Source organism: Kogia breviceps, chromosome 4 (assembly GCF_026419965.1).
Source record: "Kogia breviceps isolate mKogBre1 chromosome 4, mKogBre1 haplotype 1, whole genome shotgun sequence".
Taxonomy (NCBI): Eukaryota; Metazoa; Chordata; class Mammalia; order Artiodactyla; family Physeteridae; genus Kogia; species Kogia breviceps.
Window position 1 is genome coordinate 104,886,922 of NC_081313.1, and position 27,908 is coordinate 104,914,829.

Below are 27,908 nucleotides of genomic sequence, written 5' to 3' on the forward strand. Positions count from 1 at the left end.
TACCGTGCTGCGGACAAACTGAACAACTGTACTTGGCGGCCCCTGTGGGTGATCCCCATTGCCTCCAGCTCCGTCCTTCCACGGCGTCCAGTGGGGAAGCTTCGGCCTGGGCACCAACTCTGCCAATGAGTTCTTCCCGAGCCAGTGCCTGTGCCTACCTCAGCGTGGCATCAGTGCCCTGTACACCACGGCGCTTGTTTCTCTCTCACCCTGCACTAGAAGCCTGTTGAGGGCAGGTCTTGTGTTGTATTATTCATCTTTGCATGCTGTGTACCTGTCACAGTGTCTGGTGCTTAGGAAGCTGCTTAGTTAAGTTCACTGAGTGAATGGATGAGTGACCTTCTAATTGCAACACTGCTTTAGATTTAGGCCTCTCTTACATGATACAGGACAGCACGAGCAGTAAACTCATCATCAATTGTGACATAACTTGTCCCCAAAGTGCTTGCTTCTTGTGTCAATATACTGAATGAGATGCTTACATCTGTGGTTTGCTTTGAAGGCTGGCACTGATGAACTGCCCGGGAAATTCAAATAATCTGTTCTTCTGAAGATGTACAAACTGCTTTTAAAAGTGGAAGTAGGTTCTAGTTGGAGTATATCCAGATGACTAGGTAAGTGCCGTGGAGGAAGCTGCCCATGACCTGAGAGTGACAAGTTATCCAGGTATGGGCTGTGTAACCACCTGGGTTGTGTGGGTCATGTTGACTCTGGTACAGGGTCAAAGAGTTGGTCAAAGAGTGGGCTGGCCCTGTGGTTTGAGCTCAGTGTTTCTGGAAGTAGAGGAGAATGCAGGCCCTTGATCAGCAAGGGCTTGTTTGTCTTCATGGCGGGATCATGAAATCCAAGGCCACTCAGATTTCTGAGGCTAGAAAGCAGATGCCACAGGCTGAATGCCAGAGAGATTTGAGTATGAAAATAAAAGCTTTTAAACTCACACAGATGTGCTTTTCTCCAAGAGGCTCTGAACATGCCAAAGTGGATCAGAGGTGTTTTTCTTTTTTTTTTAAGTTTGATTCTCTCTCTCTCTCTTTTTTTTTTTTTTTTGTGGTACGCGGGCCTCTCACTGCTGTGGCCTCTCCCGTTGCAGAGCACAGGCTCTGGACGCACAGGCTCAGCGGCCATGGCTCACAGGCCCAGCCGCTCCGCAGCATGTGGGATCTTCCCGGACCGGGGCACGAACCCATGTCCCCTGCATTGGCAGGCGGACTCTCAACCACTGCGCCACCAGAGAAGCCCTTGATTCTCTTTTATCTGTTCTGTTCTGTCCTGCTGCTGCTTGGTGCTACTCATGAATGTAAGAGGCAGGCTGGAAAGCGTGCTGTTCAGGGTCAAGGGCAGGGAAGGGGTAGGAAACAGACAAGTGCTAATGAAGAGCTGAGGCAGTACAAGAAGTGTGGAATCTGGAAATATTACAGGAAAGCTGGATTGGAAATCAAGAGTCCCTTCGTCCAGGATGTTAAAGAGCTGCGCATGCTTGGCGTCTTCAGGAAGCAGCTGCAGCTGTGCGCAGTAGGGAGCGGCCCAAGGGCTCTCCAGGAGGGCGCACCGGGCTGAGGCGCCGTCCTCTATTGATGTCTCCGCGATTTTGGGAGGGCTGTTTGCTGCCTCCAAGTCCCGGTGTCCTCGTTTGTAAAATGTGAATAATGATATCAGAGATAAGGCATAAAAAGCACTTAGCACAGTGCCACTGCCACATGTTAGTGTTCTTGGCCTGTTATTTCTGATGGGTTAAATCTGAGAAAGAAGATAACTTTGTGACACTCCTTCGTGGATACAGGAAACTGGGGGCAAAAAGAAAAAGAGAGGCTGGGCTATTTCCTTGAAAGCCCTGCTCTCAGTGTGTCCGTGGAGGCCGTACCACCTGGGAGCTTGTTAGAATGTGACACCTGTGGGCTCCGCCCAGACTTAAGGAATCAGAGAGTGCATTTTCACAAGATCCCCTGGTGATTTGCATGTACGTTCAAGCCTGTGAAGCACAGGGGAGCGTGGGGAGTCCATGACTTAGCAGGTCTCCTGGTTCCTTGGCTGGGAAGTACAAAAATCAGCCCGCTTGTTTGGACAAACGAACGAGATCTTATTATGCATTAATCTACCTTGATTGCTGTTCACCACCATGTCTGCAGGCAAATTCAGCCAATAAGAAGAAAGCATCATGAAGATGGCGCTGCATCGGGGAAAATAAAGGAAGGTAGGTGCAGGGCAGAGGGTTTGCAGTCACCCTGGGTAGTCCTGGCTTTGGTTTCTAGGAGCGCCAAGACACTCCCTCCCCTTGGTGGAACAGAAGAGGAATAAAGCAGGTTTGATTTAGAGCAATAAAGAGGCAGTGAGGAAAAAATAAACAACATGAAGGAAGAAGAAGCTATGGCAATGGTAACACTGGGAACTTCATTTAGATATTTCTTAAATTTCTGAGGTTTTAAAGAAAGAGGGTGAAGAAAGAGCACAGGGCCACTATTCTAAAAACACTACTCTTGGGGGCTTCCCTGGTGGCGCAGTGGTTGAGAATCCGCCTGCATACGGGTTCGTGCCCCGGTCCGGGAAGATCCCACATGCCGCGGAGCGGCTGGGCCCGTGAGCCATGGCCGCTGAGCCTGCGCGCCCGGAGCCTGTGCTCCACAACGGGAGAGGCCACAACAGTGAGAGGCCCGCGTACCACAAAATAAATAAAAAATAAAATAAAAACACTTCTCTTTATGGGATGGGTTTCTTGAAGCGTCTTCATTTCTTCATCCAAAGGCTATTTATTAACCTCCTGTCACGGGCAAGTTCTGCACAGAGAGTTGCGGTCGTGTGCATGGCACACAGAGGGCTGGAGCATATTAGCATCACCTCTCCCTGAGGGAGGTGATGGGCTGCACTGAAGCTTTGCTGTAAAGTCACAGCAGGCTTTGGGAAATCTCATTACGAATTTTGATTCTGCCCTCTCGGGAGTTTATGGTGCGACGGAAGCATATTGGTGGGGCCAGGGGTTTGGAAGCTGCCTTCCCAGAACTGGGCCAGCTCACTGACCTGTGATGGCGCCCTGGAAGAGAAGAGGGCGGTGCGGGTGTGAACCAGCCACACCAGGTCGTGCTGGACACACCCTCGGGGTGTGTCTAGGCCCGCCCCACAGTGAGCCTTGCCGGGACGGTGTTCTGTGGGAGCTTCCCCCTTCGTAAAGAGATTTTAAATGATTAACCCGTGGGACTGGGAGTCAGCCAGAGGAGCCAGAGCATCCTGTGATTTAACTGGTTTCTGGGCTGGGCACTGGTTGCATCAGCGACGTGGTGGATTGTGGTACTGCCTGGGGGTCACTGCACGCAGCCATCGCTGCACTGGGCAAATGCAGATCCTATGTGGACACTTTCTAAATGCTTTATGTGGACTCAGTTCTCACCTACTCTTCTTGTGTCTGTCCATGGGCTTCAAATGGTTGGTGACATGCACAGTGATGTTTCTGGGGCACCTTTCCACCCAACCCCCCCCACAGCTCTCAGGAAGGAGGTGGTAGAGGTCTTGGCCTCCTGGGTCCCAGACACCTGTGTTTCCACACAGTAGGTTCCAGAAGGCAGAACTCCCCGAGTCTCCGTCAAGCCTGGGCCCCGGTGGAGGCAAGGAGCTCCAAAGGCACCCGCAGGCGAGCAGCACGGGTGTGGGTCCCTCCTGACAGCGCCCGGCGAGGCCCTTCCAGGAGGGCTCCTCTGAGGAGCCGGGCTGGGACTGACACTGTGTTTGTTTATCTAAGACATTGTCACAGCATATTCTCCTTCAGCGTGACAGCTTGTTTACAGTGGGTTTCCGCTGAAGGGCAGTTTCCAAGTGCTGTCAGCTTCTGAATTACGGCTCTTGCTAGGGCCACTCAGTACAGCATTTATCTGGGAAGGAGTTAGTCTAGATTCGATAACCTGCTGCTGAGCTATGGCCGCGCGTTTTTCACACCAAAGGGGAGAAGTGCCTTTCTTTCCCTCCAGCTGCTCGGCATTTTACAGGGAGCCGGGGGACAGTGCAGGATGTGGAGGAGCACAGCAGTCAGAGGAAGAAAACCCGTCCTCTGCCAGGTGCTCTGATGGATGTTCCTGAAGTTATCCCACCTCATCCTCACAATAGCACATTGGCCCAGGGGTTAGCAGTCGTTTCCCCAAGTTTTTGCATTAGGAGAGGGATGCTCAGAAAGGTTAGGGACCTGTTTGAAGTTACACAGCTATCAGGATGCTAAATCTTGGGTTTAAACACAGAGCCTTTGGATTCTGAAGGGATGTGCTTTTTACCACGCAGCACTGCCTTTTGGAAGCATTTCTGGAATGACATATGTTACCAGTCTCCTGAAAGAGCCACTCCGGGGACCTTTACCTCCCAAATTTTCCTTTCACTTGGGATGAGAGATGAAATAGGATCACATCCTAGGCAATCTCTTTTTTTCTTTCCCTCTTTTGCCCACCCCCCCTCTTTTTTTTTCTTTCTTGTTAGGTAAGTGTGTGCTTTACAAAGCAGATTTTCAAAAAGGCCTTAAGTTGGTTTGAATGCCCATCATTTAAGTCTATATCTTCATCCGTCCTTCATCTTAGGCACTTGTATAAGAAAAATCAGAGACTAGCAAACCTCTAAACATGGTAAAAACTTATACTTAATTATTTTCCAAAGTGCTTTCCCATGGACACCTGCACTTCAATCTCGTAAGACCAGGGGAAGTTGGCAGGATGGGTATTAATCTCATCCCCACTTTACAGATGAGGACACTGAGGCTCAGAGAAATGAACTGACTTCCCACGGTGGTTCAGTAGTTAGACAGTAGTAGACAGACAATTTCTTTCTTTTCTTTTCTTTTCTTTTCTTTTTTTTTTTTTTTGTTGGCCACACCACACAGCTTGTGGGATCTTAGCTCCCCGACCAGGGATTGAATGTGGGCCCTCAGCAGTGAAAGCTCTGAGTCCTAACCACTGGACCACCAGGGTATTCCCTAATTTCTTATTTTTAAGCCTCTTCCCATCGCCGTGTCCTTGTGGCTTCTGAGTCAGCCTGGTTGCTTGATTCACAATGAATCAGGACACACTTTGGAAGCAGAGACATTTAAAAGAGACAATGATAGTTTTGCTTGGAGGCCTCATTAGGCTGGGAACAGAATGCCTACCTTAACCAGAGGACTCTGATAAAGCTCCAAGCATCGGAACACTACCTGTTTACCAAGGCTCATGTCATGCCCCTCTCACTGAGACTGAAATGTGTCCCCCACTCATTGTCTGAAATTCCCTCCCTGAGAGGAGGCAAAGCTGGACAAGAGGGAAACGCAATGAGCAGGGGGTTGCGGTTGGTCAGTGTGGCAGGAATGGCAGCTGGTGGCACAGGACTCGGGAGACAGAGCAAGGGAGCAAGTGTGAGCACTAGAAGCTTCTACACGCTGACACTGTGCTGCGGGTGTGGGAATGGGGCAGTCTAGACAGGAAATACTTTTTTTTTTTTTTGCGGTACGCGGGCCTCTCACTGTTGTGGCCTCTCCCGTTGCGGAGCACAGGCTCCGGACGCGCAGGCTCAGCGGCCATGGCTCGCGGGCCCAGCCGCTCCGCGGCACGTGGGGTCTTCCCAGACTGGGGCACGAGCCCATGTCCCCTGCATCGGCAGGCGGACTCCCAACCACTGCGCCACCAGGGAAGCCCCAGAAATACATACTGAATGACAATAGAATGTGCTGGGATTAGAGATGAGCAGGCACAGGAGAATCATGCCAGGAAGCAGGGGGCCCGGTTTCTGAAAACCTTCTAGAGGATCGTGACATTCTTCCCTGCAAGTCTCAGAGGGAAGCATCAAGAGACGGCAGATGCTGCGCTTTGCGGGCTCTGCCAACTGGTACCTGAGTAATCACGGGGTTAAAACGATAAAGAACCAGAGAGGGTTAAAGATTTTCCCCTCATATACAGCAGGAACACTTATTGGGAAATGGTTTTTCTCTAGTGACAGCTTCTCAGCTAGATGAATTAGTGTTTTTATGGGCAGCAGAGTCAATATCCCAACCCAGAATAATCATCAGGCGAAGTGCAGCTCCACATCCGACAAGGACTTCAGGCCGTGTCAGGACATAAAAAGAAAATAACCAGCAGGAGGATTCATGATCTGTGCAGGAAGCGACAGCAACAGTGGCCAAGTGCATCATTCACCATACATTACAATCCCGGCAAGAGTGAGGAGCATAAATGAGAGAAAGAAAACGCCAGGCCTCCTAACAGATTGAGTCCTTGGCTACGAGAGGAGAGGGATGTCTGGGGTGCATGTCTTTGAGGAACTCTCAGAAGCTGGGGCTTTTTCTTTACTTCACCTGCTCTTCCCAGCAGTGCACACACACACACACACAACACACACACACACACACACTCACTCACTCACTCACTCACGTGTGATAGTAAACCGAATCACACACTCTCACCAGCATTTGAAGGTCTGTCTGCTCCCGGGTGGGTGAGATGAGCTACACACAAGAGGGAAGGCTGTGCCAGCTGGGGGGCTGCCAGCTCCCGCCAGCCTAACTCCCAGGTCCTGGGCCATACTTACTAGTGTCCAAAAGAGGTAAATAGTGAAGAGTGCGACAGTGAGTGCAATTAGTCCGACGGCCTCGAGCCGACTGCTAAAGTGCAGGTGGTCCACAGCGCCCCGTAGGCAGAGCCAGCCCGAGATGGTGGCCAGAGGAGTGATGAACAAGAAGCACACCATGTCTCCAAACAGAGTCCGCTTCTCATGCTGGGGGCCTGGATTTCTGAGCCACTGCCAAGGGAAGGGAGACAGAGAAAAGCAAGGACAGGGTTAAATGCCAGGGAGGAGTGAAGACACACTACTCTGAGGTTGTCCTTGTCTTCAGCATCTGCAAAAAGGCACTTCTGACCTGTTCTGAGATCACACAGAAGCATTAAGGGCTCATTCCCATGCCCTGTCCCATGAACAGTAGTGATTATGATGTGAGTATAATATGACAATAGTGATTATGATGATAGGAATAGTAATAATAATAGTAATAATAATAATAATAGTAATAATAATATTAATAAAAGCATCCTTGCTGTAGATGTCCTGCTGGTTTTGAAAAGAGTTCAATGATTATTATTATGAATCACAGTGACCCTACGTGGAAGGCAGAGAGGACCTTATTTTTGGAAGGCAACTGAGGTGCAGGTGGTGCTGTCATGTGCCAGAGCATTCCTGTGTCTTGACCCTGGGAATGCGTGCAGGAAAGGGTTAACTCAGCAGGCCCCATTTGAGTTAACTCAAATCCTGCACGTTCCAGAGAAAGACCTGCTTTTTAAGACTGGCTCCTAAGAGAAGAGCTCTGAGTCCTTGTAATAATGTGCCTCATAAGACTGTATTTGTATGCCTGAGGCCTTGGGCCACATGGTGCCAGTGTAAGCAGATAGTTTATGCCAACAGTGTGATTTATGCTGAACACCTATTTTTGTTGTAGGGGCTGGAGTCTGAGTAGCTTGAGGTCTTTCATGCAGGTGCTGCATGTCTTTTGTGACTGACCCCAGTAAACACCCTGGACACTGAGGCTCGGGTGAGCATCCCTGAGAGATAACACTTTGCATATGATGTTACAGATTGTTGCTAGAAAAATTAAGCACATCTGTGTGATATTACTTGGAGGGGACATCTGGGAGCTTGTGCCTTGTTTCTCTTGGACGTTGCCCCATGCACTTTCTCCCTTTGCTGATTTTAATTGGTATCCCTCTGTTGTAATTAACCATAACCATGAGTCTAAGAGCTTTTCTAAGAGCTCTGTGAGTCCTTCTAGTCAATCTCTGAGCATGAGGGTGGTCTTGGGGAATGAGACTCATCTGACTCCATGAGTCTTGTAATGCCCCTGCCTTATGTTTTAGGACCCTGAACCTCCTACGAAGGACCATCTCTGACATCTTAATTGTGCTACCATCTTGACCGAACCAACTCCAGAAAGGGTGGGGAAAATGTCAGCTAGTTGAAAGACTAGAGACGAGCGTTCCTGCAGGACGGGAAGTAGCGTTGTTGTCCTCCCACTTGGGGAACTGCTAAATGTCTGCTGAGATGTTTTCCATAGTCCATTCTAGGGAATGTCATGCTTACATATTGGAGTCAGTGCATAGTGGTAATGAAGCCAGGTAGCTTTCCTTTGGATTAGCATGGAAATGTGCCCAAGTAATTTGACATTCCCATCTCACTATCCCATGTAGTAATGACAGAGGCCAAGGAGTCCAGGGAAGGAGTGAGGTCACACACAGATGATAGGGTGAGGTGGGAGAGACACTGGCTGGCTGGCTTCCATCTCATCTTGGGGACTAGCAGTGCTGTGGGCTGCTGAGCAGATACCCCAAGGGGCCAGCAGCACAGCGTTTCCTACAAAACCATTGGTGGGAGGGAAAGGACCATGACAGAGGAGACAAGAGTGGATATGGAACTGACTGGAGAGAGGGGGAAGGCCAAGCTCAGGGAAGAGACAAGAGACATAGGAGCTGTGAAGAGGGCGAGCAAGTTGAGGAAAGCTGTGCAAGGGCCAACAAAAGCCTCAAGGAGTGAGCACAAGAGATGGGAGGTCAAAGGCACAGAAGACAGTTTTCTGGAACGTTCCCTCCCTTGAATGTTTGCCTGAGGCGAATAGTAAATGACCCCGAATGCCTAAATTACCCCTTTCCAGAGACAATCCACTTTAAAAATGGGCTGAGATGCTGAAAGAAGTCACCTCAGCTCAAAAATGGAGCTGAATACATATTAAAACATAGATTATGGGGAGTTGACTTGTCTGTGAATATAAACGGAGTATTATAAAAATTTAATACAATACCAAAATGATCAAGTGCAAGCAGTATTAACCCTGCTACGTGTTGTCATGCTACCTCAGACATCTGGGCAGCTTCAAAGAAATTCAAAGAGCTCTTAGTTATTAACGTTTTCTTATCTAAATACTGGCACTATCTCTGTGAAGTGGAGAGTAGAAATGAGGCCTTGTTATCCCAACTTTACAGAGGCTCAGCGAGGGAGAATGACTGCTCCAGGTGATACTGAGAAGGGGATCAGAATCTCTCCACTCTTATTCAGATGTCCTGTCAGTAAAATATTTGAAAATTGAAATTGCAAGACATTAAGAAGTCCAGATTCTTTAACAACAGTGCCGACCTAGCAGCGGCCCGACCCCCCCGCACCCCCCCCTCACCCCCTCACAGCTTAGATTTTCCCTGGAAGCAGATCTGGGAGCCTGGCCTACTTTTCTCTGCGTGCCCACTTGTTGGAACATAGTAGTTTCTCGATAACTACGTGACAGATGTGCACAGACAAGTTTAGCTCATTGGCTAAGACTCCCCCCAGTTTCTGTTCCTTGGGGATTCTGAGTACGTTTTATTAAAACTAACAGCACTTTATGTGGCCCTTGACATTGCTCAGTGAAATGACTCAGGAATGCAAGGAGGTAATTGTGGATGACTACTGAGCTCTGTTTGATGTAAAATAAATTGCAAAGGCAAACTAGAAATTGCTATTGCTTGTTCCCAGTTTCCTATTTTCTAATTGTTCTTTGATCTTCTATATTCCTGAAAAATTTCCTGGCCACTTTTTATGTCCATGACCACCAGTACCTGGATTCTGCACCTTATTAACACTATACATGTTCTTCTTTGGCTCAGTTTACTCTTTGTATTGTTTGCTGCTGGGTCACATTTAGGTATGAGGTTCTTCAAACAGGTACTGCTAGGTTAAAATCTGTGACTTCTTCAGGACCCTAAGTATAATTTATCTCCTACACAAATGCAGGCCCCATGAATAAGACCACTGGTAATGTCTGTTGTTGAGGAAAAATTCTCCCTGTGCCATGGTAAGAACCTCTGCCAAAGTATCCAAATAGGCTGATACAGGATATTTATACAAACAGAGTTTGTAACAGAGAAAATGGGATTTTGCCTCAAGTTTCCAGCAATAGGGGATTGTCTAACTACAATATGGAATTTACTTAAAACAGACTACTATAAAGTAATCTGAAATGGTAATGTATATTTTATATTTACTGACATGATATATTGCTGAACAGGAAAAGAATTCTACTAGACAGAATGTAGAGTATGATCCTGTATATGTAGTGATGTATTTACATACACATGGACATTTACATAGATGTAGTGAATTTACATAGACAAAGACCAGAGGGATACTAGCAAAATAGTTGCTACTCTTGGTGGTGGAATCAAAATGGTCTTTAATTTTTTTCCTTTTTGTACATATATTCTTGTTTTTCTAAAATGAACATGGATTACTTGTGTAAATATATATATATATATATACATCCATCCAGAGGGAGAGAGGGAGGGAGGAAGAGAGACAGGGAGACAGGAGGGAGTTGGGGGAGGGAGGTGTCTAGTGCACAGCAAACTATAGCAATAGAATAAAGTATTACTGAGATTACTCAGCCAAGGCTGGGGCCAGCCACTGCTAGCTATTTGGAGTGTCTTATGCAATGTCTCATTGAGTCTTCACAATAACCCTGTGAGGCAGGTGCTAACAGTATCCCCATTATACAGATGCAAACACTGGGGAGAAGAGTTTAGTAACTCACCTAAGGATAGATTGCAAGTGGATATTAGAGGTGAGATTGAAACCAGCCTCACTTCTGTTCCTTGCTCGCCATATTTATGTTTTCTTTCTGCACCAAATGGCATTTGCATACGCACGCATGCGTGTGTGTATGTGTGTGTGTATACGCATGCACATGCACACACTAGATGTTTTGCAGATTTTCAGCTTGGTGGAATACAGTAAGTCCTGCTGTTTTTTTTTTTTTTTTTTTTGTGTGTGTGTGTGTGTGTTTCGCGGGCCTCTCACTGCTGTGGCCTCTCTCGTTGTGGAGCACAGGCTCTGGACGTGCAGGCTTAGCGTCCATGGCTCATGGGCCTAGCCGCTCCGCAGCATGTGGGATCTTCCCGGATTGGGGCACAAACCCGTGTCCCCTGCATCGGCAGGTGGACTCTCAACCACTACGCCACCAGGGAAACCCAGTCCTGCTGTTTTATCGGTACATCAGATAACTGAATGGTTGGCTGGCCAGGATGTTATCGTGGTAACTTTACAAAATATTTTTAGGCTGTTGTTCTGTTCTACGTTAATTCTTTTACTAAACCACAGTAAGGTCCAATTTCTGGGCATTTAATCTCAGTTACATTGTCATGCATTTTAGCTTAATTCTTTTTTTTTTTTGTGGTATGCGGGCCTCTCACTGTTGTGGCCTCTCCCGTTGCGGAGCACAGGCTCCGGACGCACAGGCTCAGCGGCCATGGCTCACGGGCTCAGTTGCTCCGCGGCATGTGGGATCTTCCTGGACCAGGGCACGAACCCGTGACCCCCGCATCGGCAGGCGGACTCTCAACCACTGCGCCACCAGGGAAGCCCAAGCTTAATTCTTAATAGGCAAAAGGTTGGTCTCAATTATTGTTCAATTACATTTCTTGCTTTTCTATGTCTTCTGCCTCTCTTACTAGTTATACTTATTATATAGAGAGCATTATACCTATTCTGTAGTAGCAAATTCATCTCCCACACATTCAGTAAAGAGCCTGCTGAGGCAGAATGGCAGGTTTGCTCATGTGTCTGTCTTCCCACTGACCTGAGGTAGGCCCTTCCCTTTATGTCACTGGCATCTATAGCACATTCAACCTTCACAAGGTTGAATGAATGACAGTAGCTTAAGTTTACATGTTTACTCAGACCTTACAATACACCAAGCACTATCTTATCTGCTACGTGTAGTAACTGATCTACTCTTCAATAATCTTTGAAAGAGGTACCATTATTATCATCACCATTTTATAGATAGGGAAACTGAGGCTCCGAGAAGTTAAAAAACTTGTAGAAGTTTGGCCTTGGCTTTGATCTATGTGGTCTAGCTCTGAGGACTGTGCTCCTATTATATCATCATTATCAATAAAAAAAAAAAAAAAAAAGGAGGAGGGGGAGAAGAGCGGGTGGATGAAGGGGGGAGGAGGAGGAAGATTGCACCTTAACTGGTGTTATCAGTGCAAGAAGGAATATTTACTTATCATGGTTCCCCTGGTGCAAAATACCCATTAATTTATCCTGTTGCATGTGGACAGCTTTTGCAGCTAAAATATCATTATTGAAGAGTCTTTAGTTTGACCTTAGTCCTCAGCTTGTACTTGGTGGTTAGCTGTATTTTAAGAGCAGAGGTCTGTGATCGAGAATGCTAATTTGCATGGCATCTTTCACTTGGCAGGTCCACCCATATGGCTTCCAGGGGGATCTGTGGGCCGCCCAGGGCACCTTCCTCCCTTTTGTTCTCTGATTCCATCAAAAACATAAAGCAGACAGAGATTGTGCTACTGAAAGCCCTGGCAGTGAGCTGCCCTTTTTTGTGGCGACCTCATTCCAATCACTGACTTGTTCCCGAACCATGAGGTTGATCTACTCTTGGAAATAGGTACAAAAACCAACCAACCAACCAACCAACCAACCAACCAACCAACCAATGAAACAAAACAGAAACCTCCACTGTAATCAGCAGTATAGGGCCTGAGACAGCAGAGGGAATTAAAGCAGCATTCAATTGCCAGAGACACAGCATCATTCACTGGTTGTAAATGTACATCCAAGGTGAGCCAGGCACTAGTGGTTACTTTCACGGTGGGTTAACTATGGGTTCAGTTCTAATTACAGTGTCAGTTTGTTAAATCCCTTACTGGCGGGTAGGGGTGAGAGGGTGCAGTGCTACAGGACATTAGATCCTGCCTCCCAGACTCTAAGTTCATCGGCTTAAATCTCCGAGGCAGACAGGACATCGGGCAGGTCAGTTTGTACTGGAACCAGATTACACTCTGGTGGCTAATAGCTCTGATCGATCACAACCTTCCTCATGAATCTCCTTAATGAGAAACCATCATGAGAATGAAAGAAACTGATAGAAGGGTAAAAGTGATAGAACCATAACAAATTTATGGAGTAGAAAAAAAAGAAACAAAAAAGGCATGATCTCAGAATGTTTACTCAGAACGTTTATCTGCCTCAGTGTCTCCTGTTAATCTGACACTTGGCAGAGTTATTTACCAAGCGCTTACCTTTCTTGCGACAGCGCTTTTTTTTTTTTTTTTTTTTTTTCAGTACGCGGGCCTCTCCCGTTGCAGAGCACAGGTTCCGGACGCGCAGGCTCAGCGGCCATGGCTCACGGGCCAGCCGCTCCGCAGCATGTGGGATCTTCCCCGACCGGGGCACGAACCCGTGTCCCCTGCATCGACAGGCAGATTCTCAACCACTGCGCCCCCAGGGAAGCCCGACCTGGCTATATTTTCTATAAAACACATGACACTCTGAAATGATGCGGCTTATCTATTTGCCTGATTGCTTGTTTATTTTTTGCTCCCCACTTCAGTGAGGGCTCCATGATGGCAGAACTTCATTTTTGTTCATTCTTGGATGCCTCGATCCAAGAACAGTGCTGGAACATTGTAGATGCTTCATGAACATGAATGAATAAACATCTGAGATGCCAATAGCCCTGACCAGAAATGATCTGACAATATTAGTTAGACTAATCAAATCAATCGGTGAGGAGAAACTTTGTTGGTGGGTAAACATTAAGTCCTGAAGTTCACTGCTTTTAGCCCTCTAGGTTAGAGATAGCATTCCTCATGTATCACTCCTTTTAGGTTCCCAAGAGAAATATCTACATAGTATTTTTTTTTAATTTAAAAAAATTTGTTTATTTTATTTATTTATTTATTTTTGTCTGTGTTGGGACTTCATTGCTGTGCACGGGCTTTCTCTAGTTGCAGCGAGCGGGGGCTACTCTTCAATGTGGTGCGCGGGCTTCTCATTGCGGTGTCTTCTCTTGTTGCAGAGCACGGGCTATAGCCACGTGGGCTTCAGTAGTTGTGGCTCGTGGGCTCTAGAGCACAGGTTCAGTAGTTGTGGTGCATGAGCTTAGTTGCTATGTGGCATATGCGATATTCCCGGACCAGGGCTCAAACCCGTGTCCCCTGCGTTGGCAGGTGGATTCTTAACCACTGCACCACCGGGAAGCCCCTACATAGTGTTTTGTTACTACAAGGTGAAAAACCTGTAGTTTCTGTTCAAGCTTTTTTTTTCTAAGATGTAAATAACCATGGAATACCATCTATTTTTCCATAGGTCGTGAAATAGCATGAGAAATCCAGTAAATTATTTAAGATCCTTTGTACTGTTTTCCTCACAATTACTATCTTTTTTTTTCCTAGAAAAAAAGTACCTTGAAATATATGAGAAAAAGACAATACCAAGTGTCCACTTAAAAGTTATACAACTTGGGACTTCCCTGGTGGTGCAGTGGTTAAGAATCTGCCTGCCAACGCAGGGGACACATGTTTGAGCCCTGGTCCAGGAAGATCCCACATGCCGCGGAGCAACTAAGCCCATGCGCTGCAACTACTGAGCCTGAGCTCTAGAGCCCGCAAGCCACAACTACTGAGCCTGCGTGCCACAACTACTGATGCCCACGCGCCCTAGGGCCCGTGCTCCGCAACAAGAGAGGCCACAGCAATGAGAAGCCCGTGCACCACAACGAAGAGTAGCCCCTGCTCGCTGCAACTACAGAAAGCCTGCACACAGCAACGAAGACCCAACGCAGCCAAATATAAATAAATAAATAAATTTAAAAAATATATACAACTCGAGTTCAACCAAAAATATGTACTGAGTGCCTATTATGTGCCAGATATTTTTACTGAATTTAATAACACCAGGTGGTGGTGTTACTCCCATTTTGAATTAGGGTATTAAGCCTCAGTGAGGTTAAGTGACTTGTTCAAGGTTACATGGTGGAGGAGCCAGTATTTGAAATCTGCAGCGTACTGTTCTTTCACATCTTCCCTTCAGCTTGCTTTTGTGCTACATAAAACCTTGATCCTAATTTTTGTTTGCTCTCACAATGGATAAGGTTGGAGAAATAGCACTGAGCAGAAATAAAAACACGTGCTTAGAAGCAGGAGCCAGGACACTGCTTCCAGGTGCCCCTTCTTGGTTCCCCCTTATGCTGTGTGACTTTTATCAAGTTCCATCACCTCTCTTGGGGAGTGAAAAATGGGGGGTTCTCCCTCAAAGGAGTGGGAAGGTGCAGCTTTGAGGGGAGTAGTGAAAGCCCCTCTCAAGTTGTCTTAACTTCCCACTTTTGTTCAAAACGTCAGGTTCAACTGTAGAGTGGATATGTCATCTTTCGGCCCTACTCTCTTCTGAGCCCCAGGCTTGTGGATCCTGCTGCATACTAGATCTCTCTCCATTTGTGTAATAAACATCTCAAACTTCACCAGGTCCACAATGCCACACTGGATTCACAGCCACCACCCTAACTCTCCTACAAACCAATTCCGCTCCCAGGTGGTTCCACACCAGTACATGGCAACACCAACATCCAAAGGCTCTTGTAAGCAACCTCCGTGCCATCCTTATCTGCCTTTCCTCATTCCCCGCCCCCTCTACCCAATCCATCAGCAGGTCCTCGCAGTTCTTCTGGAACACATCTTGAACACGTTCACGTCTTACTCTCTAGGGCCACTACTCTTTTCCAAGCCACCCTTGTCTTTCACCTGGACCATGTAATAGTCACCTCACTCTTCTACTCCTGTTGTCCTAGAATCCAGGTTCTATATATAAAGCAGCAATATCACACCACTTCTCTTGCTTAGATTTCCCCAGCGGCTCCCCATAGTGCTTAGTCTAACGCCTTGCTGTGGCCCACGAAACCTGCGTGATGTAGCCCTGCTGTTTGTACCCAGGGCTCCACAGACCCCAAGGGGTCCAAGGAGAGCATTCACGGGATCTGTGATTTTACAATGGGGGGGGGGGGATCACACCTTTATTTTCACAGCCTCTAATTGAAATTTAATATTTCATTGAGTAATGCAGAAGATCTTAGTGGTATGAGCAGTACCTGTGACTTTGTCACCTAGAGAAACTACAGACATTTCCTATCACATTACAACTGTTTCAGACAAATTGTACTTCATAGTTAGTTATTAGATCTGCCACAAAACGTGTTAAAGCAGCAATTATATTTTATGTCACAGATTTGTCTTTTAAATATTTTGATAGCTGTATTATAATGTAATTGGTCTTCTTTGCATTCCTATGTATTTTTGTCTTATGTAATGAAAAACATGATTATGAGAAGAGATCCATCCGTAGGCTTCAACAGACTGCCAAGGAGTCCACGACAGAAAAGCTGAAGCACCTTCAAATCTAGCTCCTTTGACCCCTCAAACAGTGCTCCTTTGCAGTGTTTTTTCCTGTTTCAGAAATACCAAACTGGCCTGGCTCAGAGCCTTTGCAGTGGCTGTTGCTTCTGCCTGCTACTCTTCCCACATCTGGTTCCTTCTCATGGGTCATGGGTTCACACGTCGCCTCTTCGGAGAGGACTTCACAAACCCCTACCTTCTCTCTCTCCGGTCATCCTTTACCACAAGAGCTTGTTTCTTCCTTTATAACTTGTATCACCATCACAGATAATCTTTTTATTTATTTGCTTGCTTATTCTGTCTTTCTTCCTAGCAGGTAAACTCTATTAGTACACAGCGTTCTTCTGGCCTATTCACAGTTATATCCCCATTTCCTAAAACATTTAGTTTGCACTTGATAAATACTAGCCGAAGAAATACACAAATCCTTCTTAACCTGGGGATTGCTTTGAGTAGAAATCAGATGGGTTTAACTGAAATGTATACATATATATATAAAATCACTTCCCCAACTCTTCTGATCAAATCCAGTAAAGTAATTTCTGTCACAGACACATGCTTAGCAGTTGCTCTGCGCCTTCACAGCTGTGATTTGGCTGAAGTGTACATTCATATTCAAGGACACCCTAGATATCTGTGACGCTCCCTGGAGTCCTCAGGCCGGTAAGCCAGTTAATGGACTACAGTGCTCCATAAGTGTTACATTTGTGTCTGGAACATTATAATTTGGCTTCAGCATTATTTAAACAAATGCTACGCACACTCACACCGATGGTTTGAAATTTTCCAAGGATAAGATTAGCAGCATAGCAGGATTAGACGGCAAAATAATTTTATATATTCACTTGCAATTTCAGATATAAGTAAAATGTGAATCATTTGGCTCTAATTAGTTTAGATCATCACTGTGTGATCACAGCCAAATGGAGATTGCTTATCCAAAATATGAGAAGTGGGCCTTCCCTGGCGGTCCAGTGGTTAAGACTTCGCCTTCCAATGCAGGGGGTGCAGGTTCCATCTCTGGTCAGGGGAGCTAAGATCCCACATGCCTCGCGGCCAAAAAACCAAAACATAAAACAGAAGCAGTATTGTAACAAATTCAATAAAGACTTTAAAAATGGTCCACATCAAAAAAATCTTTTTTTTTTTTTTTTTTTTTTTTGCGGTACGCGTGCCTCTCACTGCTGTGGCCTCTCCCGTTGCGGAGCACAGATTCTGGACGCGCAGGCTCAGCGGCCATGGCTCACGGGCCCAGCTGCTCTGCGGCATGTGGGATCTTCCCAGACCGGAGCACGAACCCGTATCCCCTGCATCGGCAGGCGGACTCCCAACCACTGCGCCACCAGGGAAGCCCCCCCAAAATCTTAAAACAAAAACAAAATATGAGAAGGTACTGCATAATTATGTGGCATATGTGATCCATGTAAAGCCGGAAACATAAGAAGATGAGATAAACAACCAAGAGAGGATGAAGAGAAAGAAAACAGAAATTTGCAGAAGAAATTAATCAATAAAACACATAGTGCCAACAATAAAAATGATTACTCTGGGAGCCAATGAAATCATACCGTGTAGTCTACTATAAACAGGACACATACAGCAGCTCCCAGTCCCTGGAGCTCTGCTTCCTTTTGGCTCTTATGGGGCCCCTGGCCCTCCAGCTGGTAAAGCTGCTGGCATCTAACACCCTTTCTGCTGGTCTGTGGTTGGAGCCCAGGTTTCTGGAGCTTTGAATAATTACTTCCAGCAGAAAGACAGGATCATGGGGTAAAAGATGCCAGGACAGGGTACCAAGTAAGAACCCCAGTTGGAACACTGTACAGACGATGAGAATATGATGAATAACATGAATAAGGATAATACATCCCTATTTTAAGAATTGGGGATATTTAAAGGAATAGAGAGGGAGAAATCAAATTCACAACCAGGTCCTCAAAATAGGACCACGTTAAAAAATCTGTGTCCCTCAGCTGTAGTGAGAATGTGAGTATGAAAGTTATCCAAGCAGAGTGTGGTGGAGGGATTTCAATGAAATATGATGCACGCGTAAAATACAGGATAGAAGAGACATTCTCACCAGGGCCATATATTCCCAAAGTCAGCAAGGATGGGAATACTGTGAAAAGAAGAACTTTCTGCTCAATGGACGGCTGTGAGAACAGAGGAACTTTTACGTTCACGTGCTTACAGTCCAATGTTTTGCTGCCAAAAAAGTTCCCCAAATATTTAGGGCCTGTCTGACTGACCTTGCTGACGTTAGGCACATCTTAGCAACAAATGGATCTGGAATCTCTCAAGGCTCCACCGGAGGCAGTGGATTAAGTTCATGAGTTGCAGTATTTGGCAGAAACTCTTTATTTTTGTTTGACACTCCTGCCCTCAAATTTCAAGGGGAGCCCACCAGCATTCATGTAATTTGGATCGTGCTACGAACGTCATGCTCACGTTATCTAAGTTGTTCATGATTTGTAAGATTTCAGACATGCCCTTCCTTAGCCTCCTCACATCCAGGTGAAAGAGTCTCCCCCTCTCTGTCCAGGCTCCCCCAGCCACCTGTTTTTACTGCTCCCCTGGACTCTTCAGATACCCTCCATTAGGTATGGGGCCCGGAATATCAGACCACCAGGTAAAAATACGCTGCGGTGTCATGTGAGGGGAGGGTGATGGTTTTCATTTTGCTGGCATTACTTCTTTTGATTATGTTCAATGTTTGTAGACCATTTTGCTACAAATCTCCCAGAGGTGCCTTTAGGGAAGACATTCTTAATGGGTAGAGGCAATGGCTCCATGACAGGGGTCATGATGTCAGGGACTGGCATTTACAGACGGGCAAGCAGGAGACTGGCTGGATGAACACAGCCGCTGCCTGTGGGAAAGCTCGACTCCAATCGGGAGACACACATGCATTTTTAGCTTGAGCGATCCTGAGACATGTGCCCTCATGGCAGAACCAAGCCAACCATGGAAGAACCCAAGTTAATAACTAGCCCAGTCCTGTATATGTGCAGAACTGAATCAGCAGCCCTCCCACCAAGACTAGCAAATCATATCCCCTGTTGTGGCACCCCAGAATTATAATGTGGCCTCCTCACAGAAGAAGGAATTTACAGTGAAGGGTTGATAAGTTTCCCTTACCTTTCATGCTTAAAACATTTTAAGGGTGCAAGAGACACTTTTGGAAAATCTACATGTTCCCTTGCAGCTTATATAACTATCCTTCTAGGTCAGGGGTCTTTGACCCTGGGCGTAGGGCTTCAGAAAACCTTTGTGACTTTATTTGAACACTGGGTGTCTGTGCATTTCAGGGGAGAGAGTTCAAGCTTTGATCTGATTCTCAAACATATCTGCGGAGAAGAAGCACTGTTCCAGGGTATCTTCCTAAACTGTCTTAAGACACTCTTTGGTCTAATCCAACTCTCTGAGCTTTGATGGACATAAGAATACGGACAGTAGGAGTTGACTGCCTTCTGAGAATCCATAATCTCTCCTTAGACCCTGGTTTAAGAAAAAAATCAACCTAGGGCACCAACTATAATATTTTAAAAATTAATTGTGCAGTTGTAGGGCAGCAGAATCATGAAAGCAGCCAAATTAAATTAAAGGGCTTAAAGAAAAAAAGGACTTTTACTGGACAAAGATGGCAAAACTTCAGACCCCATAAAAAAATCAATGCACAGATGATTTCCACACAATAAAAGAGTAACAAAAGCGAACAGGGTTTCATCACATAAATTGTGATAGGGAAAAGACAAAACTTTAAAAGGGAAGTAAACCATCCACACCCCTGTGCTAGTTTTCTCCTTTCTAAAATGGAGAAATACAAATAGTAGATACAAATACAAATAAATACAAATACAAGTAAATACAAGTAAATACAAATAGTAGAACACGAAAGTGCCTAGAACAGTGGCACAGGGTAAGGACTCAGTAAATGGTAGTATATTAAGGTAAATAGGATGTTGAGAAGGAGTCGAATAAAAATGATAGCAAGGAAGGTTAGGATACGTTTTCTATAAAATCTGACACTGAACCTTGCAAACCTTATGCTACGTGAAGGAAACTAGTCACACAGGACCACACACTGCAGGGTTCCATTTACAGGAAATGTCCAGAATAGGCAAATCATAGAGATATAAAATAGATTCTTGGTTGCATTGGGCTGGGGGGAGGGGGGGAGGGGGGAGGGGGGGGATGTGAGGACTGGAGAGTGAAGGCTGAAGTGTGTGATGTTTCTTTTTAGGGTGATGAAAATGTTCTAAAATTGACTGTGGTCTCCTCCGGGGGCTCATCTCATCTTGAAGTCGCTGGTATATATTGTCATTTCTAAGTAGGGGAATTCTTTTTTCAATTTTATTTTTTATTTTTATAATACTTTTCTTTTTCCTACACATTTTAAAAATTGAATTATAGATACTTCCCTGGTGGTGCAGTGGTTAAGAAGCCTCCTGCCAAGGCAGGGGCCGCGGGTTTGAGCCCTGGTCTGGGAGGATCCCACGGGCCGTGGAGCAGCTAGGCCTGTGTGCCGCAGCTGCTGGGCCTGCGCTTTGGAGCCCGCGGGCCAGGGCTGCTGCTGGGCCCGCGTGCCTGGAGCCCGTGCTCCTTAGCGGGAGAGGCCACCGCGGTGAGAGGCCCGCGCACTGCACAGAGGACTGGCCCCCCGCTCGCTGCAACTAGAGAGGGCCCGCGCATTTGCGAAGACCCAACGCAGCCATAAAAAAATAAATTGGATTGTAGGTGATTTATAATGTTTCAGGTGTACAGCAAAGTGATTCAGTTATACATATATATATATATATATGAGTGTGTATATAAATATATATACACATATATGTATATCTATATTCTTTTTCAGATTCTTTTCCATTATCAGTTATTATAAGATATTGAATACAGTTCCCTGTGCTACACAGGTGGTCCTCGTTGTTTATCGATTTTATCTGTAATAGTATGTATCTGTTAATCCCAAATATAGTAGTTTGTATAAATTAATCTCAAACTCCTAATTTATCTCTCCCCCCTTTACCCTTTGGTAACCCTAAGTTTGTTTTCTATGTCTGTGAGTCTGCTTCTGTTTTGTAAATAAGTTCATTTGTATCATTTTTTAAGACTTCACACATACGTGATATCATATGATATTTGTCTTTGACTTACTTTACTTAGTATGATAATCTCTAGGTCTAGAGTAAGACAACGCCTAAAATTTTTTTAGCACATATAAAAAGTATACAAATCATAAATAAGCTGGTTGATGGATTCTCCCAAAGTTTAAAACCCATGGAACATACAGATCAAGAAATAGAATATTCCTAGACTTACAGAACCCTCCTCCCCCTACCATGCCCCCTTCCAAGAGAAATCACTATCCTGATTTTTAATATCCTAGATTAGTTTCACCTACTTTTTCCTTTTTTTTTTTTTTTTTTCGGCGGTACACGGGCCTCTCACTGTTGTGGCCTCTCCCGTTGCAGAGCGCAGGCTCAGCTGCCATGGCTCACAGGCCCAGCCGCTCCGCGGCATGTGGGATCTTCTCGGACCGGGGCACGAACCCGTGTCCCCTGTATCGGAAGGCGGACTCTCAACCACTGCGCCACCAGGGAAGCCCTCACCTACTTTTGAACAAGAACATTGCCTGCTTTTGAGTCACCAGTGCATACACTTTAGTGTCTGGCTTGTTTTGCTTAACATTATACCTGTGAGATTCATCTATGCTATTGTTGTAGTTGTAGTTCATTTATTCTCATTGTGTATAGCATAATTTATTTTTCCATTCTACTGTCATTTCTGTGCCAAGCCATCCTGGAGCCTGAGGAAAAATCAGTAATACTGATCCTGCTTTTATTTAAAAATTTGATATTTTGTTCATCATGGAGTTTTTGCATTACTTTTGATTGAAAAAAGCCATTGCATTAAGATACTATTTATCTTGAGTATTAGATTTTTGGGCACCATTTAAATTTTGCTCTTGAGGTGAGTGCTTCACTTACCTCACTCTGGTTCCAGCCCTGTATGCTAGAGATGGACACATGAATTTTATACAGTTTTTGGCAAGTATAGGTAGTGTTGCTCTGAACATTGCTGTACATGTTTCATGGTGAACATAGGTATGCATTTCTGTAAGTATATACCTAGGTGTGAAATTTCTGTAGACAAATTAAAAAAAAAATTTTTATTAAAAAAAAATTGACTGTGGTGATGGTTACTGAACTCTGTGAATACACTGAATGTCACTGAATTGTATGCTTCAAATCCGTGAACTATGTGGTAAATGAATTGTATCTGAATAAACGTGTTTTAAAAATCTGAGGCTGAGGGCTTCCCTGGTGGCGCAGTGGTTGAGAATCCGCCTGCCAATGCAGGGGACACGGGTTTGTGCCCCGGTACGGGAAGATCCCACATGCCGCGGAGCAGCTGGGCCCGTGAGCCATGGCCACTGAGCCTGCGCGTCCGGAGCCTGTGCTCCGCAACGGGAGAGGCCACAACAGTGAGAGGCCCGCGTATCGAAAAAAAAAAAAAAAAAAAAAAAAAAAAATCTGAGGCCGAAAAACTGCCTTGGTAAAAGTGACTTGAAGTGTCTTGTAGATTTCCCTACAGACCACCCCCCCGCCTCTTAAATGAACCCTGTTTTGTAGATATTTCTTTCCTCCTTGCCATAGCTTCATCCAACAGGGTCATTCTTCAGACATATGCATCTGTCAGGTACATCTTACAAGCAGCCGAAAATGTGTATATTTTGATGAACGAATGACTTCTGGGTTTCAACATTAAACTCATAGCTTTTAAGCAGATGAGCCAGTGTTTAGCAAAATATTAGAGCCTTTTTCTTACTTTCATCTCTCAGGCCTTGTCTTCCATCTGCCAGCTATAATGCAAAGATCTAGCCTTTGGAAGTAAGCAAAGTGTTAGGAGGGGCTGCATAATTTTCTAGGATGGTGAATGTTTTCTCTTCATCTGCTGATTTCTGCTTTTATTGATTCTACGCAGATATGTCCTTAATGCCTATAAACTCTATTTTACAACTTTCCTGCTGTTCCTACCTGCCAGCAGCATTTCACGTATACTACACTAGCCATTTTCCCTCAGAGCCCTAAAAGATTTGAACTTCACCATTTATTCCAACTTTCTGTCTCTAATAGGATCGCTGGAGGTGAAGTGATGATAAAATAATGAGTAGAAAATATTTCATTTTCTTCTTTTAATCTGACCTCAGTCTTCACAAATAGATGTTTTACACATTTTAATAGGTGGCACACCAAAGAATCAGGTCTGCTTTTCAGTATTCTAAACTAAAAGCTTCAAAAGACTTTTTTTTCTCTTTCATGTTAGACACACACAAACATAACTTTGCTCTCATGTATCCATCACAGCATAAACCTATCCCTCTAGCTCTGTAATAATGGATGGCAAAGAAACAGTTTTATCCCAGACAATCTCACGAGGTCCCTGTCTCTTCACGAATGAAGTCAGGCAGCCATGAGGCACCGCACAGGAATGTAAGTTTAGTGAACAATGTGGAGGAGGAAAGCAAAGCGACAAGACCTGACAGGGTCTTTCTTATCTTTCCCCAAATCTGCGGCACCTGTCAAGAAAGGGAAGTGAAGAACCGAGGCAATTACATACATAATTCAAGAGAAAAACCAGGGTTCTCCTTCATGAGCTGCAAGACCAGTGTCACCAATCTGAGTTATGTAGATGACAGTCTTTAAAGAAATTTACCTCGCGTGTGTGTACAACCATATTATGAGCGATTAACCTTCACAACCTGTTTCTGAAAGGAGGGAAAAGGCTCAAACATTTTGAGTTCATCAGTCTTTCTAATAACATCTCTCTCTTAGGAGAGATCTCAGAAGAAATGGGTGACATAATGACTCACGGAAATGAAGATGCAAGTGCAGAGAAAGAGTAACTAGATGTAAAGGGAAAAAGACAGGGTGTGTAAAGTCCCTTGGAAATGAAGAATGAGTTTTCTGGCTTCTAACAGGGTGGTGCACCTAAGAGCTTTGTTTCCCTGAGACCAGGGTATCAGGAGCACAGAGAAGAACTGCCATTCCACTGTCCCAGCGCACAGTCTGGCACAGCTCATTGTGGTTGTGTTGTTTTAATGCACTTCATTTCTTAGAAGTAGTTTTAGATTCACAGCAAAACTGAGTGGAAAGTACAGAGAGGCCCAATATACCCAGTGCCTCCCCACATGTACAGCCTCCCCCATTATCAACATCCTCCCCCCAAGACTGGTACGCTTGTTACAATCGATGGACCTAGATTGACACGTCATCATCACCCCAAGTCCACAGTTTACATTAGGGTTCACTCCCGGTGTACATTCTATGGGTTTGGACACATGTATAATGACAGGTAGCCACCACTGCGGTGGTGTACACTGCCTTAAAAATTCTCTCTGTTCTGCATCCTTCCCTCCCTGCTAACAGCTCTGGATTTCACAGACGAAGCGAACGTCAAGAGGAAATCAGGGCTTTAATCATCACTTTTTGCATTTCCCCCCCCTTTTTTTTTTTTTTTTTTTGTGGTATGCGGGCCTCTCACTGTTGTGGCCTCTCCCATTGCAGAGCACAGGCTCCGGACGCACAGGCTCAGCGGCCATGGCTCACGGGCCCAGCCGCTCCGCGGCATGTGGGATCTTCCCGGACCGGGGCATGAACCCGTGTCCCCTGCATCAGCAGGCGGATTCTCAACCACTGTGCCACCAGGGAAGCCCCATTTTCCCCTTTTTAAGGGACATGTAGTCCCTTAGAAAGGCTGGCTGTTGGTAAAGAAGCCCTCGCTTCTGTGTGTGCTTGCACCTGTGTGTGTCAATAAGCAAGTGAAAGAAAGTAGTCTTGAGTCAGGAAGGAAGAAGCCAGGTATGGTGGCAAGTGCATGGACTCTGGAGCCAGAGGAACCTGCATTCTTCTTCTGCCTTCTTTGTTTACTAGCCCTGTGGCTGAAAGTCTTTAAGATCTCTGAAGGGTGACAACATTTCAGAATCTCAGCTTCCTTATCTACAAAATGGGATAATATCCATTCTAGGGATACCCGAGACATTGAAATAAGATGACTATATAAAGTGTATAGCATATAATATTTCCCCTCTGCCTAGGAAATGGTTAAATAATTTAAGAAGAGAAAACTCTGGGGTGTGAACATCTTAAGGACAAAAATAGATGGAGTCACAGCGAAATTAATGAATGCCCCTGGATTGGAGTGTCATGTCGAGATCTGTGCCTGTGCTAGAAAATGAAGATCTTAGCATAAATGGGCAAAGCAGGTTGTTATTCAGTGAATAAATGACCACTGAGCTCCCACCACCTAACTGAGGATACTTCTCCACTTGGCTCATTCGAATATAATTGCCCATTAGGCAGCATTTAACCATAATCACGTACTGCTCACAATATTTCACACCATTATGTGTTTAAAAATGTGTATTCTTTCTCTGGAGTTAAAAGTGTCAGGTGTTGGCACTTAAAACTGAAAAGGCCAAGAGGAGGGCAGGCAGAAGCCCTCAGCGGGGAGTTTCATGCATATTTGGTAACTCTGCAACTGAAATCTGCACCAGGGCTTATGCAATTTATGTCCCACTTCAGTTCAACCTGGTGCCTTCTACCTGCACAGGGCAGCTCCTGTGAGCTAATTGTGCCTCGTTATTTCGGCAGCACTCAGGAGAGAGATGATTACTGGAGGTAGTCATTCAGTGACATTTCACTGCTCCTGGATCACACTCGCCTTTACAAAGCTCTCCCGCCAGCTGCCCAGGGACACTTTCCCCTCCACCCGCTGCCCCCCGAACTCCCATATAGTAACTTCGAATTGTCTGCCTTTCCAAGAAGCGGACCCCTTGGTGGCCAGCACTACCTGTACTATTTGTTCTTACATTTGGAGGTAGCTCAAAGGGGCTGGAATCTTTCAGGATTATCTCTTTCATTCTGTTTAATTCTTGTTCTTGGCCCAGATGTGTGCTTCAGGGAAACCTGGCTGAATTTTCTCCTGTCTTTGAGACTACCTGAGGATGAATTAGTGACGACTCTAGACGTTTTCTCCCTGCCCCCTCAAGAGGCTGTTCTTTGAAAGGTATGTCACTCACAAAATGGTGACATTTGTTAATTCTAGGTGGTAGATACAAACCTGTTTATATATAGTTCTTTGCCCTCGTCTGTATGTGTTAAAGCACAGAATAATTAAAATAAAAAGGTGTGTGAAACAATTCTTGGTGTTTTGCATCTTTGTGCCTTGCTGCAGGAAACCCTCAGATGGCGAGGGGTTGAGGGCAGCTACTAGGACCAAGAAAGGTCCTCTTGAAAACATGAATTCTAATTTGTATTTCAACCCAAGCTTACTGTAAGTATCAATACAATTTAAAATACTAGAATTGGTCATGTAATTCTTTCAGTGCATGGAACAGGATCCCCCTCCCCGCCCCCAAATTGGTCCTTTCCCAGCAGTGGATGGGCTGAAAACCCAGGCACCAGGCAGTTAGCTCCCTTCTATCTGGCATGGCCATGTGAACACTTCAGTTGGCTTACTTTTTTAATGAAGTGATTTTTTTTTTTTTTTTTTTTTTTTTGCGGTATGCGGGCCTCTCACTGTTGTGGCCTCTCCCGTTGCGGAGCACAGGCTCCGGACGCACAGGCTCAGCGGCCATGGCTCACGGGCTTAGTTGCTCCGCGGCATGTGGGATCTTCCCGGACCAGGGCACGAACCCGTGTCTCCTGCATCGGCAGGCGGATTCTCAACCACTGCGCCACCAGGGAAGCCCTAATGAAGTGATTTTTAATGAAGCAAGCTGCAAATTTATTAGGTACCTTAAAACAGCTTCTTTGTAACTAAGATTTAATTAACAAAGTAACTGCCAAATTAATCACCAGAACCAAGAGAAAAATCCAAGACTGAACAACTGCAGGATGTAGGATTGCTGGACTTCGGTCATCAGTCAGGTCATCTCAGCTGCTGGACCAAGGATGGGGAGGCTGGTGGCTTGCTCAGCAACTTTATCAGAGGTCAAGGAAGTGCTTGGCCAACCCTAAGGGATGCTGCAGTGCAACGTACTTCTCACCACTGTTGGTGCTAGTACCCTGTGTCTTAGTGGTTCATTTAACGCATGATGTTGAACCAGCCATTTCGGCTCACTAATAATGTGGGGACAATAGGAGGTAGATCATTAAGTTCAGTCTGTATTACCCCGGAAGAAAGATGTTGGTAGACAGAAATCACATAGCATTAGCGAACTCTTTTAAACTCTTTGAAAGACATCACCCAATTCTGGAATCTCAAATGTAAATAGTAGGCACATAATGCAAGAGGGTGAAGAGGGCTGGGTGGGTGTAAGCAAAAGGCAAGGCCAGGGGGAACTGGAAAGCGCATGCATGTCCCACCTGAAGGCATTCACACTAAAAAAAAGGGTTAATTCAATAAAGCACACCTGTGTGCGTGAATGAGGTCGCCAGTTGGCTAGTTCTGCTCTGTTTCACTGGTGAGGAAGCTGATGCATTCAGAGGAGAAATGACTTGTTCAGGTTCTCACTGAGGTGGTGGGCAGCCAGCTGGCTGTCTCATGGTTCTAGAACAGCAGCCACAGCCAGGATGTTAAGCCCTGCTATAGGAAAAGTGACTGGCACAGATGTCACTCAGTGGATCTTTGCTGTGTTGTCCGGAAGACAGACACAAAGTCCCTCCACACGCTCCCCTTTCTGGTACATAATCTTTCCTTTGTCCTTCATGCTATGAG

General features: G+C 45.5%; 2 protein-coding genes across 2 annotated transcripts in view; one reads left to right on the top strand and one right to left on the bottom strand.

The window, feature by feature from the left end:
* The window catches only part of LMNB1 (lamin B1), a 116,031-nt gene extending 89,821 nt beyond the window's left edge, over positions 1-26,210 (top strand). The window contains exon 11 of the mRNA XM_067031509.1: positions 26,137-26,210. Coding sequence (XP_066887610.1) covers positions 26,137-26,163 — 27 coding nt within the window. The 3' untranslated portion in view covers positions 26,164-26,210. The remainder of the gene's footprint in view (positions 1-26,136) is intronic.
* The window catches only part of MARCHF3 (membrane associated ring-CH-type finger 3), a 152,806-nt gene that overhangs the window by 1,468 nt on the left and 123,430 nt on the right, over positions 1-27,908 (bottom strand). The window contains exon 4 of the mRNA XM_059061592.2: positions 6,523-6,732. Coding sequence (XP_058917575.1) covers positions 6,523-6,732 — 210 coding nt within the window. The remainder of the gene's footprint in view (positions 1-6,522; positions 6,733-27,908) is intronic.